The sequence below is a fragment of the Streptopelia decaocto genome, assembly GCF_964273445.1.
Source record: "Streptopelia decaocto genome assembly, chromosome: 5".
In the NCBI taxonomy this organism is placed as follows: Eukaryota; Metazoa; Chordata; class Aves; order Columbiformes; family Columbidae; genus Streptopelia; species Streptopelia decaocto.
Genome location: NC_138659.1, coordinates 47,871,989 through 47,893,763, shown reverse-complemented (window position 1 = coordinate 47,893,763; position 21,775 = coordinate 47,871,989). Strand labels below are relative to the sequence as shown.

Sequence of the window (21,775 nt, the reverse complement as noted above, 5' to 3'; positions counted from 1 at the left end):
TCAAATACATATGCTCAAATATCTTTATGGTCTTTCCGCTTAGTGTACTGATCATTCCTTCATTTATCGATCACCTCAGTTCTTTCTCTGTATACTGGTAGCAGGTTGTTGTGGTTTAAGTAAACAGGTTCTTGTAAAGTCTAACTGGTTTTCCTCAAAACAGATCTCAGCTACTTTTTCTTATTAAGAAAAGTCAATATATGTCAACAGAGACTGTACACATGGTCATCTTGTTTCTCTATTAGTGGCATGCATTTTTTAAATATGCCAGTTTACAATACATTTCTAGCTCCTTGTGCTTTATATGATTTACCTAACATTACTCAACATTCTATTAATTCAGTTAAATTAAGTGACAACTTTATGCATGTGCTTATGTGTGTCTGTCTTATTTGTTAAACAAATGCCTTATTTCAATATAAACTCCCCTCTCGGATTAATACAAATAGAGTAATAGGTGCTATACGGTCATGATTTCATGTTTTTCTCTTTTTTCACAGAACACTTGAACCCAGGGATCACTTATGTAGCTAATGTCTACAGGGAGCCAGGACGATAAGTTAGAATATTTTAACCATTAAAAAAACTTGCTTATGTATTGTACATAAGAAAAGAGCAAAGACTGAGAACAACTTATCTAGAACAGAGACTTCTTGACCAAAAAAAAAAGACAAATCATGATAGCTTTTAAAAATAATTCTAGGAGATATGAAATGAAAGTATTACTCCCAAACTCGACTTTAGCATTAGTTGGTCAAGTCTGTGATGACAAAGCATGAAACACACTCAAATCAAGACATTATATTTTTTAAAAAATTCAACTGTAAGCTATTTTATCACTCTGATTCTCAAACCAGGCTCTAGAAATCTTGTAGTACAAAGGAGACAAGTCAAAAATATTCAAGCATATAGCGAACTGTCTGTCAAGTGTGTAACATCCCAGCAACTTTAATATTTGTTCTCCTTCAACTGTTAGAAAGTAGATTTTCATTATTCTTTTTATGCCTGAAGGATTAAAAATTTGAAAAGTGTTGAAGTTACTGAGAAGCCCAAAGCACTGACTTTCAAATACGTATCAACATTAAATGTATAAAAAAATATTACTACACTGGCACTAGAGACATGACTGCAGTATCTGAGAACATGACTGAGGTACATTTAATTTCTGTAAATTGGACCTGATAGCTTCAGTTGCCAACTATTTAGGAACCAGAGTGAACTCACACAGCCTGTACTGAAGCTGCTGTGATTAATTCTGACAGAAACTATCTGTTCCTATCAACAGGTTCCACGCTCTTTGGAATCTCTCTTATATTGTGAGTAATGAAAAAGGAATTAGGTAATACTAGAAAACACTCAGAGCTATATTTAGTATATGGCATGCAGTACAGATCAGTGGAACAGCACTGGATCATACATCAGATTAACATAAATGGGAAATCATTAATGTCAGGCATTCAAAAGTTACCTCTAATGCAGATATTAATTTACTTTGTGACAAGTATAAGTATGTAAAATTAAGGATGAAGAAAGAATCACTCAAATTCTCTTAAACATAAAATTGGTAATGTGTGACAAATATACAGACACACACAAGACTCAGCTGTGAATTATAACAGCTACAAAACTGTATCAAGTGCACTTTATACAAATGCGGGTTTCAGTCTTGCTCAGTGAATATTGGTGGTGTGTCTCTGGCAAGCTTTAAATATTATAAATTATTTCTGAAGCTCATGGTACCCAGGAATTCACCTACACAGGTCCTCAAATATATTATGCCCACCTAAATGAGATTTCTACTAGACAACAGGCTGACAGAAATGCATTTCAGATACTTCAATCCTGAATAGCACATGCCTTTGTTTAAACAGCATGTTCAAGCTTGCATCTGTTTGCAACAGTGTGCTCTCACAGGTAATTCACTGCAAACTGCTTTGTTTATTTCAATATCCTTGCTCAGTTACAGCTAGATGAATTTATCTTACACTTTTATGATTTAAGGAATTGTGCCATGCTTGTCTATAGAGCAAGTTAAGAAATAAAAGTTAATATGCTTCACTGATGTGCACCTCTGAAACTGCAATAATTAGAAGAAAGCACAGTGATTTGTTTCTTCCTGGGCCTGGATTAGTTAAATAGGCTTCCACTGTACCTTTAAAGTAAAGGATGAATATTCATCCTTCGTTCAGTCTTGATGGCAATGTTATCTAGAGTATTTCCACTTCCATAAAAAATACCAAACATTTAGACACAACACAGCTATATCACCATAAGAAATAAGTGAATAATTTAGTATAAACAGAAGTAAAAACTGTTAAATTCTATACCATGCACAAGGAGTTCGTGCTAGAAAGCTTAATAGTAAAATGCAAGAGTAAACCACATTGCCAGCATCAGCATCTCAGTTGCAAACTGATCTTAACATACTGCTCTAATCCATCCAAAACCTGGGCTTCTTTCTTGTACTATTTTGGGCAGTGGATATCACACACAAACAAGACACTGTTATTACTTTTGAAATTAATTGAAAATATTTTCCTTTAATTAAATTGCTTTCTGTGTTCCCACCATTACTAATTTTCAAATTGCCTTATTCATTTTTTAAATGCTCAATGTGTCAAAAAAAAAAATTAAATCCTTTGAAAGCAATGCAGGAGTTAGCAAAGGCTTTCAGATTTTTGAGTGTTTCATTCATGACCAGAGCCACTGCATTTCTTTCCATAGAAAACACCCCAAAATGTCATGACTAATTTTCTGCAATAGAACCTGAATGAAAACAAAAGTCATAAATCACTAAAACTTGCCGATCAATTCACCACTTCTGCCATTTCATATTGCACTCTCTGTGATGTCCACACTTAAAATCACGACCCGTATATTTTGTTGAATATGGTAGATCAGCAGGTTTTCAAACAAGATTGAGTCTTTCTTGGGTTAAACTTTGGAGAGCAACAACAGCCATTTTGATGTCAAACATCTAAGGGTTTTTTTAGAGTTTAGGCAGAGAGAAGGAGAAGTTGAATTTTTTACAATTTTAACTAGAAATATAAAATTAGTGCTGTTATTGCAGGACTGGAATGTGATTTGAGACCTAGAATGCATATTTTAAAAATCATAATATCATAATATGTCACTTCCCACAGTTCCTTTCTTGCTTTCATTAGAATGGAAATAGCTTAATAAGCGTGTAAAATTGGGAAAAAAAAAAAAAAGTTTGTCCTGTTAGTTCTATCTGTCAGTCTATTTAACACTCAGCAGTTTTTCTTTATCACTAAGTGAGACTTCATTTGAAACAGTGGGACTAGAAGAATGGCTAGCAGATGGGAAACAGAGACACCCCTAGGGATCATAATGCAATCCATGTCACATTCTCTTATTACATTCTCATCCCACTGGAAAATAATATCTTACATATTGTATCAAATAATTTAATATAATAATCTAATGTCACTTTCTTTGGAGCTATGCCTCTCGTTACTGCAGCAAATGGACCTTTGCCAAAGTATTTGGACAAGTCTTTTTTTTTTTCTTTCTAATTTTTAATCAAAATCAAATGTCTAATGAGTCCAAGATGGCCTGTCAACTTAAATTATCTGTTTGTCTTTCTGTTTACCATATCTATCTGTCTACAGTTTTTATTTTTCTTTGTGAAGTTTAGTTATTGTATCCCATGTTTCCTTCTGGAAGGAATCTCTAACAGATGATTGTTCCCATTGATACGTTGATGATTTGCTAATTTATGGCTTGTAAATTTAAGAAATCTGAAGACATCTCTGGAAAGCAAAACAGATCATGAGAGAAGAGAAACAAGAGCTTTTAATAGCTTATACAGTAAAGAACTGTGATTTCATAAAAATATAATTTTTAATATTTACATAAACTATATCAACACCTCTGTATATTTTTTTAAAAAATCTTGAAAATTTAACAGTTTAGCATAGATATTTACTATTGCAACAAGATAAGCAGTTTAAATATATATATACACACATATGCATATAAAATTATAATAATCCCTCTCTCTGTTAAGTATCTATTTATGTGAAGCTGTGTTCGGCTTGATGCCCTCATAAAGAGTTTCCATTGGATTTGATAGCAGTTTCACAGTAAAAAGGCAAGCAGAATTTATTCCATGGAATTAAGAGTCAATAACTCAATGTAGAGGAAAGACTTAAAAAAATCATTCAGTTATGCAGTCTCTCTTTCAGTCCATCAGTTTACAAAAGTTCTTTCCATATGCTTTCTAGAGCTTCACGCTGGCTGATTTACAATAAGCAAATGTCTTCAACTGGAAAATATTTCACAGAATTAAAATCCAGTCTGATCATATGAACACATGAATACAGAAATGAAACAACTGAATAAGAACAATCTTGATTCCCACATAAATTAGTGAATGCAAAATAAAAGGTTAATTAAAAAATAGTAGAGGTGAAACAAATCTGGATCTTTAAACAACAAATCTCAGACCAGACCTGAGTATTATAAATAAACAAATAAACCAAGATTCTTTTTTGCTTTTGTTTTTGTTTTTTTCCTGGCTTCAAAGAAGTAACACAGATGATCTTCTAAGTCCTCTTTTGGCTAGGACTGAACATCTAAGTTCCAAATTTCACAAAAAGACTACAACAGCAGAATTCCACTTATTCAGAACCATGGATTTCTTGAAGAAAACCCCTTTCTCTTAAGACTTAAAGCCTAAGCTTTGTAAACAGGTTAGCTGGAGCACTTCAGAAAACCAACCAAAACCAAAGAGATCACTGCCTCTTCCAGCCTTCCAGAGGTATGCATGCATGAACTAACCTGTAGGCTTATTGCTACACTCTAAAAACAACAGCCCATCAGTTACAGTTACAAACCGCCAGATACCATTTCATCCTTCTGTTGTACTTCACTTTCAAAATATCACCTTGAAATGATCCCTTGAATACTAACGCATGAGTTCTACAGATAGGTTACAGAAAGAGCCTGAACAGAGTAAGTCAAATAAAAAGTCTTAAAAGAAACTCACTAAATGTAGAGAGGGTATAGAGAACCAGCTCCCGGTCTCAAAATTATTAAGAAAAAAGGCTAAGAGGAAATATAATTAATGTTCAAGCTATGTACCATTTCAGTTTGTAGCTGATTAAAAAAAAAAAAAAAGTCAAACAAAAAAACCCCACAAACGTTCCCTGCTTATCTATATAAAATTATACATAATTTTCTAATCTAGAGTCTTATCAATAGACTTTTTATAATACTGTAATAAGAGGTCAGATTTTTTTTCCTTCTCCACCCAACTACCTGTAACATCTAGCTTTTATCTCCAGTATTTGTACCCAGTATTTTCTCACTACCATTTTATCTGTTGATAATGGTACTAATTTGACACTAATTTCCTTAAAGAAATTACCTGAATATAACTTCTTTCAAACATATGCTTTCATTACTCATTTCTTAGTGATCTAGTAAGTTTAAAATGTTGTAGTGAGATATGACCTATATAATATTGCAGATATTTTTTAGGGTGAGAACATAATGTTTGGTGATGAAGCAATTAATAAGAGTTAACCTTCATTATAAATTTGTCTACTTTGCATTTTAAAAACATTTCTTATCTTCAGCAGGTATAAACTTGGCTTTGTTAAATCTCACAAAGACTCTCTCAGGTAGTTACTAGTTCATTAATAATAAAATTATGCCAACTTCTCTGCAGAGACTAAGTTATGTTGTTACATACTTCTACAGAAATCAGCAGAACATCAGCTAAAACGTAAATAATACTATTTGCTATACCTGCTTCGCAAAAAGTATTTCCCAAGAAGTAAAATAACAACTACATAATTTATCCAGGGAAATGCACAGGAAGGACAAACAGTAGTGAATGAATTGCTCATGTGACAGAAGAGAAAAACTATGTAGGACTCAGTGAGGAAAATATTGGAAGCCACATCATTGTTATCCTAAGATGCCTCGTAGCAGTATTAATTTTTTTTTTTTTTTTTTTTTTTACAGTTCTCGTTGCTTCTCATGCCTGAATTTTATTTCCCAGTTACATCTTAGTTACATATAAATACTGAATATGAACTATTTTCTGTCTTTGTAACTACGGTCTGGTTTTCTGTGTATCATTTCTCTGTAGTGGTGACTATAGCAAGAAGCGATTGTTTGGTTTTTTTCTAAGTATAACTAAACTAAGATGGCCAGTTTTTTCTTGCCTAATGACCATCGGATACTGGTGTATCAGGGCACATAGTAAATACATTACAAAGTCTTCTGATTAGTTGATCTGTAAACAGTAGCAAAACAGCTGTTTAGCTCATTACGCAAAGAGCAAATGTAATTGTTTACAAATCTGAAATTCAAGACAATGACTGTTACCTTTTTTTGGTAACTTCTTCATTTTTTCTTTGCATTAGGTTGTAGTTGTGCCAAAGTCATTACCTTACTTATCTATGTTTGGTCTCAGCCACATTTTATATAGATATATTGGTATGCATATTGGTATATATGCAACAGCAAGTACTGTTCATTTAATAGGTGACACTTCAATCAAAGACTATAATAAAATTCCTGCTTTGTGGTCTATGAGACCTCAGAAGTCTCCTTACAGGAATATATGACAAAGCAGAGACCACAGATTTTATTTAAAATTTAAAATTCCTTGTGGATATTTGTAACAAAACTACCTCATATCTAGTAAATTTAACCAGTAATAATTGCATACTGCCTACAAACGACTTCTGTTTCCAAACTCTGTGTGTATCTGTCTCATCTAAGAGAGAAGTAAGCTTCTCTAGTGTGCAAAATTATTCCTATATCATTTACGAGTCCTTTGGGGAGTTCATTGGCTGAAAAGCAAAATGAAATTCAAGATCAAACCTGCTGGTATATCGGTTGTTTCTCTTCTTTAGTAAGCGAAGTTTGTAGAAATAATTTTTATGCATACATTCTAGCTGCTATGATAGTCACAATTCTATCAAGGCTTTCATTAGTATTAAAGTGATGTAGTGCAATCCTCTAAATGTATATAATCATAAGCTAATTTTAACTTCCCACCTAGACGTTTAATAATCATATAGAAGTATGTTATTCCACAAACATAGTTCATGAGGAAACGTATATAAACATACATAAATAAATGCTACAGAGCAGCTTCCATGTACTTGTCTATTTTGGAGAAATTCAGTAAGTATACACATTTGCTATTTTTAAGAGCTGAAACTACATCTTTCAACAAATTTAGCTGCTTTCATTTTATACGTGAGTTTAATGTTATCTAGAAAATTTCTGACATTAGGAATAGAACAACTGTAGTATCTCATTATGTTCACTGCCAGAATCCATGCATGATTGCTCAACTAAAGACCTTATATTGCTAATTACTACCACATGCCCATATCCCAGGCAAGGGAAAACTTATTGGTTCTGACAATCCATTCTTTCAACACTGAATTCCAAATGAAAACTTAAATTTTGGCCAAACATAACATTTCATCAATCTTGTTCTATTGATTGCAAAATCAACATCAAACAAGGGGTACTAATAGCTTCTTACTGTGCAGTTCCCAACCTTAGACTCTCTGATGAAAGACTCATATGAGCAAAGGACATCTTTAAAGTACTTAACAATTAATAATTGAAACAGAAAACAATGCATAAAGAATTGAACAGTTTGGATGCTGATGACAGAGCTAAGTTTCAAACAACAAGTTATATGAGCAGTAGAGATCAGCAGAGAAAGCACTGACAACAGAGTAAGCTAAAAACAAACAGTGCATATAAATAAAGCCAAAAAAAAAAAAAAAAGTGGAAAAAAAAATATAAAGCACGCCCCAAAGCTAGCAGAAGCATGTAATCTCAAGTTGAGCTTTTCAGGATGTGGGGTTCTAACTGAAGATCAGGTCCAAGTTTAGAGACATCTGAGCAATGCTGGGTACTAGTGACAAGGTAGAAAGGAACAGACTAAAACACTGTATGTAAAATAGTTTTTATCCACATTCCCCCTCTGCTATTACTCCTTTGGAGACTCAAAAACAGAGGTGCAACTTCCATGTTTAAAAAATTTCTCTCTTTGAGAAACCAAATATGAATAAAAATATGAAACTGAGTAGGCGTCTGTCACAAATAAATATTTTAGGAAATTAATGATACTACTCTATCTCAGAAATAAGTTAAAGCATTTTGTTAATCTGGATAAGTGAATTATGATAAAAAAAAGGCTTTAGACATTTGATGGTATCTCAAAAAATGAAAATATTGCAGTTTTCTATCATCTTCTAATTGCCTGAGTATTCTTAAATATACAATACTATAAGCTATAAGGAAAAAACTTTGATTTATCTACCCAGTGATGTAAAAGAGTACTCTAGAATTAGCTCTGTGAGATATTTACAGTCTTTCTGCTCCACTGAGAGGAGAAACAACCTGACAAAACCATAATCCAAATTTATAAAATGATGCATGAGTGATGATTCAAAAGGAATAAAATAAAAAACATAACTTCTTAAAGTAAGGGGAGGGACAACTAACTAGTTGTATTGTTGCAATACCTTCATTATGTTATATGGAAAGGATTCTATATGACTTGCCTTTTAGGGCAAATATATCTCTACCAGTGAATATTACAATGGTGTGGAATGACACAAAAGATGGCAACAGAGGTGATATAAAGGAGAAGTTACTATACTGGCAAGTACATCTATTATAGTTCATTAAAGGCTATAACCCAGCAGGTCTAGATGCTGGGAATGCCAGAAAGAGCTGATTTTAACTTGGTCAAGAAAACAAGCAGGCTTTCAACAGAAATGTAATGAGCTAATGTGACCCCACTTTAACTTTTGCTACCAGGCAAAAATAGTATTTTTTATGGGTTTGGTTTTTTTTTTTTCCATACTATGGCTACTACTTGCTCTTCTTAAGATAGGTTTTATATGGAGTGTGGAAGGAAATCACTTTAAAATCCCTGGTCATATATTCTAAAATCACAAGGGTTACCATATTCATATGAAGTCAGCATGAAGAGCAGCATGAGATCTGAATCTGCTGTTTGAACAATAAGAAACAGCACTATCAGACTTCTGACATAGTCTAATGGAATAAGTTGATCAACATAAATCCCATATTTTGCACTCGAGTAAACCAAATCTATCTAAAGAACTGAGCTGGGTGAAGATCATGTGAATTATCACTGTCACTTAGTTAAGAGATGACCACATGACAATATGATGCCCAAAACTGTGAAATGGCAAGTCAACCCTGTTCCAGAAGCTAACTGCATATGCAATAGCAGCATTTTTTACATGTCAGTATAGTCTTAGTGGTATCCAGGTTCCCTTGAAGTAGGGACAAAATGTTGTGACTTGTACCATAGCATAGCCCAGGTCTCTAATTATAGTGTGACGACTGTCCAGTGGTAACATCTGATGTCAAGGAATACAGCCTTATAAGCTGTGAGTCAGCTGTTACCACCTTCAGGGGCTCTTTAAAGTCACACAACCACACCTGGTCTTTTTTGACTTACTTTCTGCCTCGGGTTGAGTTAAAAGTCCCGCCGTATTTCTTCCGATTAAGGATGAGAGCAGCAATTTCTGGCACGTAGCGAGCAAACATTGCCTACATGCATGAAACAGAAACACAAAAAAAAAAAAGAAAATGGCATGCAGAGAGTGTTCTACTGCAGCAGAGGCAGCAGAGCCTCTTGGGATACTTACTTTCTTCCACTAACCGCACTATAGGAACCACCATATTTCTTGCGGTTTCCTATTAACTCTATGATTTCAGGGACGTAGCTGGCAAACATGGCCTAAGAAGAAGATAGGAGACAGAAGAAAAGACTAAAAAGAGAGGCCAAAGAAAGGGGGATGATGAATATTTTCAGAAGATATATATCTTTAAGATCTGAAAATGTAAAAGAATTAGATCTATGAAGTTGTTTAAAATGAAAATTTAAAAAATGCAAAAGTTCTTATCAAACAAAACAAGAAGCTCAATGCAAAAGTTGGTCTTGGAGAAGGTACACACCTTATAAATTAAGAAAACAATCCAAAGAGGAAAAATAGGCACACAAAACAAAAAAAATAACAAAATTAATTCAAACTCATATCTAATCACAAAATATAGTTATGTCTAATTCTTCCTGAAAAGGGGAGGGGAAAAAAACTATCCAAGCTCCACTGAAAACAAAACAAAACAAAAACAAGTATTATGAGTACTGTTACATTTCTGTTTTAAAAGACAGACTTTTTTCCCCCATGATTAGGATTCAAAAGAAGACAAAAACAAGATGGAATGAGGGGTTATTCCCCTGTCAAGAAACAAAAGGGTCACCACCCCACCCCCCCAAAAAAAACTTTTCCAAAAGTTTGTTTTCAAAAGGATTGGAATAACACATGATAGAAAAAAGATTTTGAGGAGAAAATAAAAAATATTCTGCCATGTTTTGTCCAACAAACATCTTCCTTGTGGCTGGATATTTCGAAGAGCTACTGCCAGTTGACATAGTCTTTGACTTCATATGTCAATAAGCATCAATGGGAATGCATATATTTATGCTCATATATATACTCATATCCATGTATCTGTATGTGTCTCATATATGGCATTCATAAAATTAGTTATATGCATATCACCTCTGCAAGATGTAGGTATATGTGAAATCAATATATGAGAGTAAAGTGACGATATACATATGTATGTGGGTGCACAGTATATATTGTGAGTAATACATAAAGCACTTACCTTGCACAGTGTGATTAAAATAAACCTTGCTATTTCAGAGACTAACATTACAATAGGTCCTATAATATTACTAACATTTATATGTAATAGAAAAGTTGACATAAGACAATTAGTTACTTTGGTACTATGCACATACAGGACAAAGAACATGAGAATTTGCTGATATAAAAGCATACGGGTTACGGCCATGTGATAAACTGTGTGCTACATGACATGAAAGGATGTTTGAAATGAAAGAGAATGTGGTTTGCCTTCATCTGGATCAGGCAAGCTGCTCTTTAAGACAGTCCAAAGCCACAGTGTTTGTTGGAATTCTGGGAAGGAACACAGAAGGGTGGGTAGAATTTCTGAAACCGCAAAGTGCCTTTAAGTATTAATAACAGCCTCAAAAAATGCACTACAGTCAGTCACTAAAAAGTAAAGGACTACAAATAACATTATAAGTTGAAATATTAAGGCACTTCATGCATTCACAGGCATTACTCATTTAAATGCATTTTAAAATTCTGACTCTACTAAACTGGACTAATTGGACAAGCTCTGCCAAAATATCTATTAAAAAAATGGGGTGTATTAAACATGTTTAGAAGTTTTATAATTAATTTTAATTCACTAAACCAGATATTCTTTTTCTTTAATCACAGCACTGAGATATACAGGTAGCTGGAATAACAATAATTAAAAAAAAAAGAGTTTTTACCAATCCCCCAAGGATGAAGAAGACCATGAAAAGGCGACCAAGGGTTGTTTTTGCATAAACATCTCCGTAGCCCACAGTGGACATTGTAACCATCAGTAAATAAACACATTCCCAATATGTTAGCGGCTGATTATTTTGGAAATTTTCCCATGGATCCCCTGAGTTCTCCACCTTAAAATGTACAAGAAAACATATAATGAATTAATAGAGTTGTACCACAAATTACTGAAATATGTGTGTGTATATATATAATTTGGCACATAATATAAACTCTGAATCATTTCCCGTGATTTATTTTGAACAAATACAGAATCTAACCCTGTCCCAATTGTAGCATTACAGCTCTTTTGCCAATATGCACAGTCTTGCCACTCATATTATTTATGGAAAGTATCTTTTCCATTCACCACTAAATAATATAACTTACTAACACAGACAGGCAAGTTCATTTTATAGCAGTTTGTTTAGAATATTTTCAGGGTAAATCTTACTTGTAATGCAATTATACTTCTTCATGGTTTTGTTTTAAAGTATTATTTTTTTTTGGTTTAAAGTGTTATTTTTAAAGCTATTGAAGGCATTACTGATATGTTAAGTTTAGTGATATGCTATTACTTTTCCAAGAGGCCAGCTACTGTACATTACAAAGTTATAAATTTATCAGTGGGAAAGGAGAATACCCTCTAATATTTGTTTCACAGTAAAGATTTTGAAGTGTGAGGATTCCTACAGTATGAAAGAGAAACTGATGCCGGGGTTGGGGGGAGGGAGGAAGAACAAAAGAAAACAAAAAAATACCCAAAAGAAACAAAACACCAAAACAAACAAATTTAAGTCCTAAAAACCAGCATTCCTTCCCTCCTGATGCTGGGGTTTTTTTTGCTTCAAAAAATAGAAAAATCTAATGTTTCTATGATAAAAGTGCTATATTTACCCAGAGGAGTATAAAAAAGTGGTCATCCATTAATAAGAAGTATATCGTAAACATCCAAAATTCTGTGATTTTCTTTATCAGTGACAATTAAATTACTATCTAGTATAATAAGAAGATAAACATTCCAAATTTAATCTTATATAACTGAATGCTGCTCAAGGTAATTCAAATGAAGTCAGTTGAATTGCTCTGGACTAACATTAATATAATTAAATTGTAATATTAGTCCCAAACTATTCCTAAATAATTTATTACTACTAGCACCTTGAAATTTTCCTGATTCTAAGTTGATCATAAAGTGCACTCAAAGGATAAACACTTAACAGGATTTAATTATATTTACCAAACAAATCAGTAGAGGCTACTAGTTTAAAAAACACATGCCTATCAAAGACACATGGATATTCCCATTTATGAACTCATATATACTTCGATATTATCTTACTGTTAAGTGTGGAATAAAAACCTGTTTTTTTAAACAAAACAAAACAAAACAGCTATGTTATCACTGACTGAAAGCTACTACAAAAATTTGAAATTTAAAAACAAAAGAGAAGGAAATTCTCTCTATAAAAATGCCACCTGGCATGTTAGCAATCCCTTTACTTCTCGTGGAAATACAGAACTGCTTTCTTCTAGAACAATCATTGATTCCTCCGGACTTCAGCATCATTTCAGCTCGGCCAGCCCCTTCCACGAAGCTCTCCGGGTAGTTATTTAGGACACATTGCCACCTACTGGTAATTTGTAATCATTCCAGAAGTTGCGTCATTTCAAGTCTCATATTTTAATGCTGAGGTTAATGATGTATTACCTACTATTCAGAATTAGTTTTGAGTAGAAGCCTAAAATTCGGGAACCTGTGATGTCTTTTTTTATTATACTCTATAGATGTGTTAAGGGATTTCCAGAGCAAGGCAATTTCAGGTAATAAAGTAGCTCAGAAAGCAGATGATCCATGATAAAAAGTCAATGAAGTATTTTCAAATGTACTTACCAAATGTATGAACCCAGCTGCTGTCAGCCACGTGCTGATAAATATAGAGCACAGATTCACTAGCTTGATGGAATTACTGAAAATAAACAAAACCCAACAACAAATAGGAACTTAGACTGGAATTTATCACATTTTTTGATACATACACAAGTATGCAGTTTAGACTCAAGAGATGCAGGTTCCCTAAAAAACTTGATAAAAAAACCTATGCAAAATATGCATTATTTGTTCTTTTCAGAGTTCACATTTGCATAATTTAGATACCTTGAAAGAAAAATTCCCATACATTAGAGAGCACAAAGACAAATGGAAACATTAACTACATCTGTAGTCACAATCAAATAGAAATAAATAATGCTTTTTCACAAATTATTTGGGTGCATCTCAGTACACTCACCTTCTCATTTTTCATTACTATACACCTCAGCAATTATTTACATTTACATATTCTGCCACTCTGGAATACATCCATGCAGGTCCAATGAATTAAACCGAGAAATGCCAATTAATGTTAGCTGCTGAACACGCATCCATACATACAATTGACTGATGGTTTTTGAATTATTTCATTTTTCGTAGCTTTTAAGCTTCTTCTATACTCATTGTGCTTTTGACCCCAGACTTGTGGAGGCTTAGAAAATTAACAGCAAGACGGATGTTTTTCTTGCATACTCACCACATGTTAACAGTGGCATACATGACCACAGGGCAAGACTATATTTCCCTACAGTTATAGTAAACAATTATTGAACTATTGCAGTCAATCCATACATCATGCTGGTTTTATGAAACAATTACATTTCTCAAATTAAATAACTTAAGTATTTTACACTTCATGTGTAAAGTCCTATATAATTTTCCTGTTATTCTGCTTGCTTGAACTCCTATGAAATTCTTTGTGGAAATTCAGATGGAGCTAGAGTATTTCCTGGAGTATTTCATACTCCACATTCACATTTTTCTTAAAAAAAAAAAAAAAAAAAAAAAAAAAAAGATTGAAACCTACCAGTCAAACTCTGCAAACTCTTTAAACTCTTTATAGTCTAATTAAGCAATATGTTCTCTGTTGTATACAGAAGTGATTTTGAAGCAAGGACCTCTCTCCATTCAGCAGGAAAACACCATACCATAACAAACTTAAAAGTTTGTGGAAGAAATATAAGTAAAGCTCACTCCCTCTCTTCTTACAAAAATTGCTATGATTTCAAAAGCTAAGAAGGATATTCAACAAGGAAGTCCACGTATTACTATGTCTAAATAATCCTATCCACTCATGGAACTATTGGAAATAGCTCTCCTTTGTTTTTTGAAAATATTTTGAAGAAAGAATAATGCCTCAGGAAAATCACTATTATTCCTAAAGCATTACACTCCAAAATAATAAAAATTGGGAAGAATTCGCTGTCAGTGTTAGTGGGAGTAGTTTTGCAGCATAATTAATTAATGCTTCTGGTTATAACTACTTTAAGGACAATAAAAATGCAAAACAAAACAAAACGAACCTGGAAAATTAATCAGACCAGCTCCATTAAAAATGATTTTGAGTGTTACGGTTAGTGAAGTGGGCAACTGTGGGTACTAGGAAAGAAATATAAAAATCCTCAAAAATAGGGTAATATATCAGAAGTTCTGCAATTAGTTGGTGTTCTCCTGCATCAACACATATTCCTTATTTCTCTGTTTCTTAAGATATGGTTGATGTAAGTTTGTATTTTTTGGCGACAAAATTCAGTCATAGCACAGGACCCTAAACAACAGGTTCCTATATTGAACCAAATAATAGAAAGCACACTTATGCTAAGCTCCATTACAAAAGGTATTCTTCACCTGAATTTAGAACAAGAGTGACTCCTAATACAATAATGTGTCAGCTGGTCTCCACATATTAATTTAATACAAGCAAATGACAGCGGTCATTAAAAATAACTATTTACATGACTTGTTTAGTACATTTTATTTTTGCGGATTTATTAAACATTGTACCTTATCTCTCATCTATGAAATACTCCTGTGTTTCTGCCACAGTCTAAATATAGATGAAGGATTAGCCACAAACATTTTCCTCTCTTTAAGCTCTTTCCAACATCTGTGCAAAATCTCTTACTGTGAGCCCTACCTAAGCCTCTGTAGTTTTGTTGAAAAATATTAGAAAATGGTGAAGTGATGGAGAAATTTTCAACTGAACACCACACAATTCATTCTCTTTCATAAAACACAGGAACAAAAATTATTGAGAAAAATACATTTAATTTCAAATTAGGGAAACAAAAATCTTTGTCAGAGCACAGTCTTTTAATATGCTGCAGAAAGATTTTGCTTTGCCTTACTGGTTCTTTTGATATAAAATTAACCATTTTTCAGATATTCAGATAATTATCTAACACTCCCATACTACGTTGCTAGGCTTCTCACTGCCTCTATTTTTGCACTGTTTAGCTTCTTTCTTTGGATTCCAGTGTTTGAAACAACCCTTCTGCCCACTGTGTAAATAATACATGCTTCTTTAACCCTTGTATCTCAGTCACTTATTCCAGGAGTAATTTTGATTTATAGGATAGAATAAACCTTTTTTCTTTACTGAGTGAAAGAAGAAAAAAAGGACCAAGTTTCTTCTCTAATTGCGCCAAATATTAAAAACACAGCAATGCCCTTTACACCCGATCAGTTTCTCATCTTGTCAGTATTTACTTGTTATTAATGCCAAGCACACTAAAATACCTCTAGTCAAAAGCAGCCATACAAGGAGTCTCTGCTTTACAGGCTTTCTAATAATCAATATTTGTGTTTTACAGATACTTCAACATTCATATAAATAATCACAGAGATTATATCCAAGCTAAGAGTAAATTTTGCATCAGAGAAATGCTATTTTAAGTGAACATTTATATCTTGAATAAGCCAGCTTTAAATGTGCTGAATGTGCTTAATGCAGTATCCCTTCCTTGATGGATCTGGAAGTTTACAAATCCACCCCTTCTGAAGGGGCTTTTAGCCTTTATCTAAGATCCTTTGAGTTTATGAGGCTTTTCCATTGACTGCTATTTCTTTTGGCCAGGTTGTTCTCATCAGATATTCTGAGCTCCTCCACAAATTACTCTCCTTCACTATACAGGTAGCAATCCAACCTACTGGACGACATCTTCACAGCACATTATTTTATTCCTTTTTTTGACAAGAACTGGATTCCCTAGAGTCACACAGACAGTGTGAGAATTTTACAGCAAAGAGAATAGTTTCAAGGTTAAGGGTTAAAAAACAGCTGTTTATTGTGTGTACAAATCTCAATTATGTATTTTCCCATTGCTACTAATTAACATAGCAAATAAATGGAGTTACTTGTATGTAAAGCCTTCAAACATGCATCATCGAATAGTGGAGAGAGCACAGGATTTCAGAATGGAACTGAGTTTACAGTAATTATTGGAAGCTGGATCAAATACTTCAGCTGGGGAATTTTACGGAATGACGAAAGGCCATGTGTCTTCAACTGCAAGGCATGGTGAAGTTACTTTTTTTTCCCTCAAAGTGATCTTTTGTTCAAAGTTGTGCTTCTGCACAGCTTTCATGTATTAATAGCCTGAAGAATCAGTGAAAGTCAGAAGGTTACTTCGAATATTTTAAAAATACTTTGAAAGAAATGCTAATGACTGTGAACACGATATAAAGATATCTGAGTATAAAATTAATTTTTTCATATGTTTTTGATGGGAAGAAGTATGCTCAGTTCAAAACAAAAACTGAAATAGAGCCACAATGGTTATTTCTCAAAGTAATTTTTAGCTGTATTCTCTTGAATGAATTGTGATTTCTGCTTTTCCAAGGCAGCAGAATATGGACTGAGTAGGTGGAAAGAAGGAATACTTAATCAGTGCAGAGCTTTATAATTCATTCTGCTTTTAATTTATCAGCACTTAGTCTTTTCCAGATATTTCAACACATGAAGTAAAATCTTCTAGTGGTCACATGGCAAAAGATGCTGACATTGATAAATCATTCATCAGCACAAAAAGGTTTGAAGAACACATAACAAGTTTGTTTGTTTGTTTGTTTTCTCCAGAAAAGTAAACAATATATTGCTAAGACCACAAACAATAAAACATTTTTGTTCTGTCACCAATGCAACTAACTCAGTACATAAGAAAATGTCTTACCTTGTTTTAAGGATATTCAGAAACTGCAAAATTTCTGAAAACTGAATCAGTCTAAGGGCTCTTAAAAATCTTAAACCTGCAGTTTAAAAAAAAAAAAATCAACAAACTCTAGTAAAGAATAATTCAAATTATAACATTTCTCTTACAATGACAGTGATCAATGAAATCAACAGAGGTAGCATACAAAATGTCAAATACCTTTGAAATGTTCTTCCATATTTAATGGTTCCAAGATCCTTATCAGGTCTTTTTAAAATTGTTTTAAACTTATTTCCTTAATAGCTGAAGCATCCTACCAGAAAGCCTTAGTTTATGTAGGAAGCCACAGGAGGAGATGAAATCTAAGATGAAAAAACCTCACTGAGGTTCTATTGGTAGTTCTAGTGCACGTCTTTCTCTGTGAGGCTGTCAAAGATACATACAGATCTGAAACATCCTCAGTCCTCCAAGCTCTCACGTTGCTTAGTGAAAAATAAGAGATTATGGACAAGAAATCTGATAACCTGGATAAAGTACACTGTGTATATAGCTGATTAAATTGGTAAATCTTAATGACGTAAAACCTTTTGTTCTGATAATGCTCCCTATGTTCACCTTATTTCCAAAAACTCAAGCAGGAGAACAGAGAAACTACACATTCTTTCTTAAAACTGACAAATATACTGTAATTCTTTCCATTAGAAGATAACTACAGGAATAGATTACATTTTGACTATTAAAGAAGTAATTATTTTCACAAAGAAATAGCATTTTTGTATTGAAATCAGGTTGCATTGATAGCAATTCACAGACAACTGTAAAACCAGTGAGACATACACAGAGAGAGCACGCACAAAAGAAAATACTATAGAAGATTAAGGGCTTAAATTATAAAACAGACTTATGCTGACAGTAAATAATTTGGCTGCAGCTCTTCGGCATATGAATAGAAGTACATTGTGTATTTTACCCATGCACAGCTTATAAAATTAAAATAAGGCTTTGAGGATAATTTTTATTAGATGGTACAGCCAAGAGTTACATAAATGTTGTGTAACATGGTATTGCAACTGTCACAGTTAGGTCCATACTTCGTCCTTATTAACATTTACTTTACCCATTTCCAGTGCTATAAACCACATTTTATTTCTAGACACTTAAGGAAAGACTGGTCCTGGCAAACTTATATACATGGTCACAACCTTTGTCACCTCAGTGGAGTCAGGAGGTTCCTTTGACAGCAAAGAGGCATTTGGTGAGATGTGTTTAAATCAAGGCTTTATTTCTGCAGTATTCTTGTAAAGTTGTTAAATGAAAATTTACTCTTGTTGAGACTTATAAGTAGTTCCTGTCTGTGTACTACATGGATATAAAGTTTCTTTGTAGTTACTGACCATGGGGAACTCTGAAGATTAATCACAATTTGAAAACTGGATTTGGGGATTTAGATTAAAAGCAACAAAATTATGCACTTGGGTCACAACAATCTCAGGCAGCGACAGAGGCTTGGGGAAGAGTGCCTGGAAAGCTGCCTGGCAGAAAAGGACCTGGGTGCCTTGGTCAACAGCTGGCTGAACATGAGCCAGCAGTGTGCCCAGGTGGCCAAGAAGGCCAACAGCATCCTGGCTTGTATCAGAAATAGTGTAGCCACCAGGACTAGGGGAGTCTCCCTGTACACCTCAAATACTGTGTTCAGTTTTGGGCCCCTCACTACATGAAAGACATTGAGATGTCAGAGCATGTACAAAGAAGGGCAACTAAGTTGGTGACAGGTTTGGAGCACAAGTTGTATTACAAGGAGCATATGAGGGAAATGGGGCAGTTTAGTCTAGAGAAAAGGAGGCTGAGGGGAGATATTATCACTCTCTACAACTACCTGAAAGGAGGTTGTAGCATGGAGGGTGTTGGCCTCTTCTTCCAAGTAACAAGTGATAGGGCAAGAAGAAATGGCCTCAAGTTGCACCAGGGAAGGTTCAGATTGGATATTAGGAAAATTTTCTTCAAGGAAAGGGTTGGAAAACTTCAGAACAGGCTGCCCAGGGAAGTGCATGAGTCACCATCCCTGGAGATGTTTAAAAGATGTGTAGATGTGGTGCTGAGGAAACATGGTTTAGTGGTAGATGTGGCAGTCTCAGGTTAACGGTGTGACTTTATGATCTTTGAGGTCTTTTCCAACCTAAATGATTCTATGATTCTAAGATTCTGTGATCATTTTGGATCATAGTGCTGAAACTATGAGAGACATTTCCTTCTGCTCCACTTGCAGTAGTTCCCACAGTTGCTAGTTCTGTCCAAAGAGATACAGATGGACAGGGAGGGAAGGAATCTTTACTAGCAACCCTAATCTTCCTCAGCTCTACTCCATCCAGCTATCTCCCCCTTACTCCACTCCCTATGAACATTTTGAAAAATGGCTGCTGGGAGACAAATCTTTTCTTTCAAATGTTTTGCATTGCATCTGAAGCTAATAAGATGGTTGAGTTACTCATTGCAATATTTAAAAAAGAAATCTGAGAAACATAAAAGCAAGAAAATTACTGTCTCCAAACTCTTACAATGCTTAAGATATATTTTAGTTGCTGAGACTCGAATGGAAGAACAAAAAGACTATGATTTCAATGTATTTTTTCTGGAAGAAAAAAATCATTATGGACTAAGTTCTGCATTTGCTACAGCCTACACTATTCTAAAGAATTCCCTTCAGAGAATAGAATTTTAAAAAAATGAAAGTGGAGAGATTGTTGAACAGTTTGCTTGAACTACAAATGGAACTGGCTTGTAATTATAAAAGGTTACAATCACCTTGTAACCTCTGTATCTTGTCTAGGACATTACTTGTGGGCTGTGTTTTATAGTTAAAGGAATTATTGCACATAGATGATCAAATATTGATCATCATAAATCTCAGAGTATTACCTGTTTTGTGTGGTTCCAATATGAAGAACAGAAATTAAATTAAAATAACAGTTTTCCTTATGATGATGACAAATGAATTCTCTCCAGTATCCTACTCTTCTCAAGACCCAAACAGTTCTGTTACTAGGTTCCTATGAACATGTAATTTTATATGATCTTCTGTACTTCCTGTCTTGCAAATAATCTGTGAGTTCCATCCACCTAGCAAGAAAGTAATATTTAACAAGAATCTCTTCTTATGTTCATAGTATCAAGGCATAACCTCTATTAGCAGGCACCAGAAAAAGGCAGATTAGTTCAATAAGATATTGAAAATTTCATAGTCAAACTACAGTGACCTTGTATGATGCTACCTCTTCATATTTTATAGACATGTTTATAATTCATTACATCAGTCATGTTAGGAATATTGAAATTTTGTATTTATTATAAATTATATTCTATATCAGTCAAAAATTCCTCTAATAAATCGATACATATAGGAGATAAGGAGATAAGGAGATAAGGAAAACCCTTCATGACAATACAACTTTTGAAACCTATAAAAATTGTGTTTCAAGTATTTTCAATGCCCATTAAAATTATATTCTCAGTTTTGCTTCAAGGTACCTCTCAAAGGTCTTTTTTAATGAAAACCTAATTGGAATACAATATTATTTTGAGCTATGTAGAGATATTGCCTCATATAAATATCATCAGCAGAGTGAATATTGCAGGAAAACAATTTTGTTTCCCCTGATAGTCACTGGTGCTGAGCAGCTGCTGAACAAGGAGTACAGACTGCTTCAGTGGGACAGAGTGTTAGGGTACTGGATTTAGTGATGAATCTACTGGATCATTTCTGAGTTTTATAATCCCCTTCAGCAGAAAATCTAACTAACTGAGTACTTTAAAATCCATTTGACATTGATGTCAGAATCAAGGAGAATTTGGCTCAGGACAAAACAAGCAGAGACTGGGAGTAGCATTCTTAGTATAAACCATGGTGAGAAAGACAGTTTGAAAATAGGGCTGAAAGGATTATAGTTGAGCAGAGATGAAGCCTGTTTAAAGAAGGAAAAACAAAAATATTCATAAGAGATGAGTATTCGAGAACAGTGTAAAAAAATAACTCTGAAAAGTGATGTGTACGAAACACATAAAAAGACTGGATAATGGCAGAGCTGCAGCTGGCAGGTTTCAGTGTCCTTGTTTCCAGGTACTCATTACCTTACTCTCAAGTGTTGAGAGTAAAAGAATCAGTTCAGTGTTTGCAACTGAAACCCACTATGCCTGCACTGTTTACTCCTCATAATGCTACTAACACAAATAGTCAGTCATACAAAACAACTCTCAGTAGTAGGGACAAATTACACTGTACAATGCACTAGTGCACACAT

General features: G+C 33.9%; 1 protein-coding gene across 7 annotated transcripts in view; it reads right to left on the bottom strand.

The window, feature by feature from the left end:
* KCNMA1 (potassium calcium-activated channel subfamily M alpha 1) overlaps positions 1-21,775 on the bottom strand; it is a 474,521-nt gene that overhangs the window by 156,067 nt on the left and 296,679 nt on the right. For all 7 annotated transcript variants that reach the window (XM_082054432.1, XM_082054433.1, XM_082054435.1 and 4 more), the window contains 4 exons: positions 17,502-17,577; positions 13,351-13,426; positions 11,420-11,590; positions 9,693-9,784 (listed from right to left, as the gene is read on the bottom strand). In XM_082054432.1, the coding sequence (XP_081910558.1) occupies positions 9,693-9,784; positions 11,420-11,590; positions 13,351-13,426; positions 17,502-17,577 (415 nt within the window). The remainder of the gene's footprint in view (positions 1-9,692; positions 9,785-11,419; positions 11,591-13,350; positions 13,427-17,501; positions 17,578-21,775) is intronic.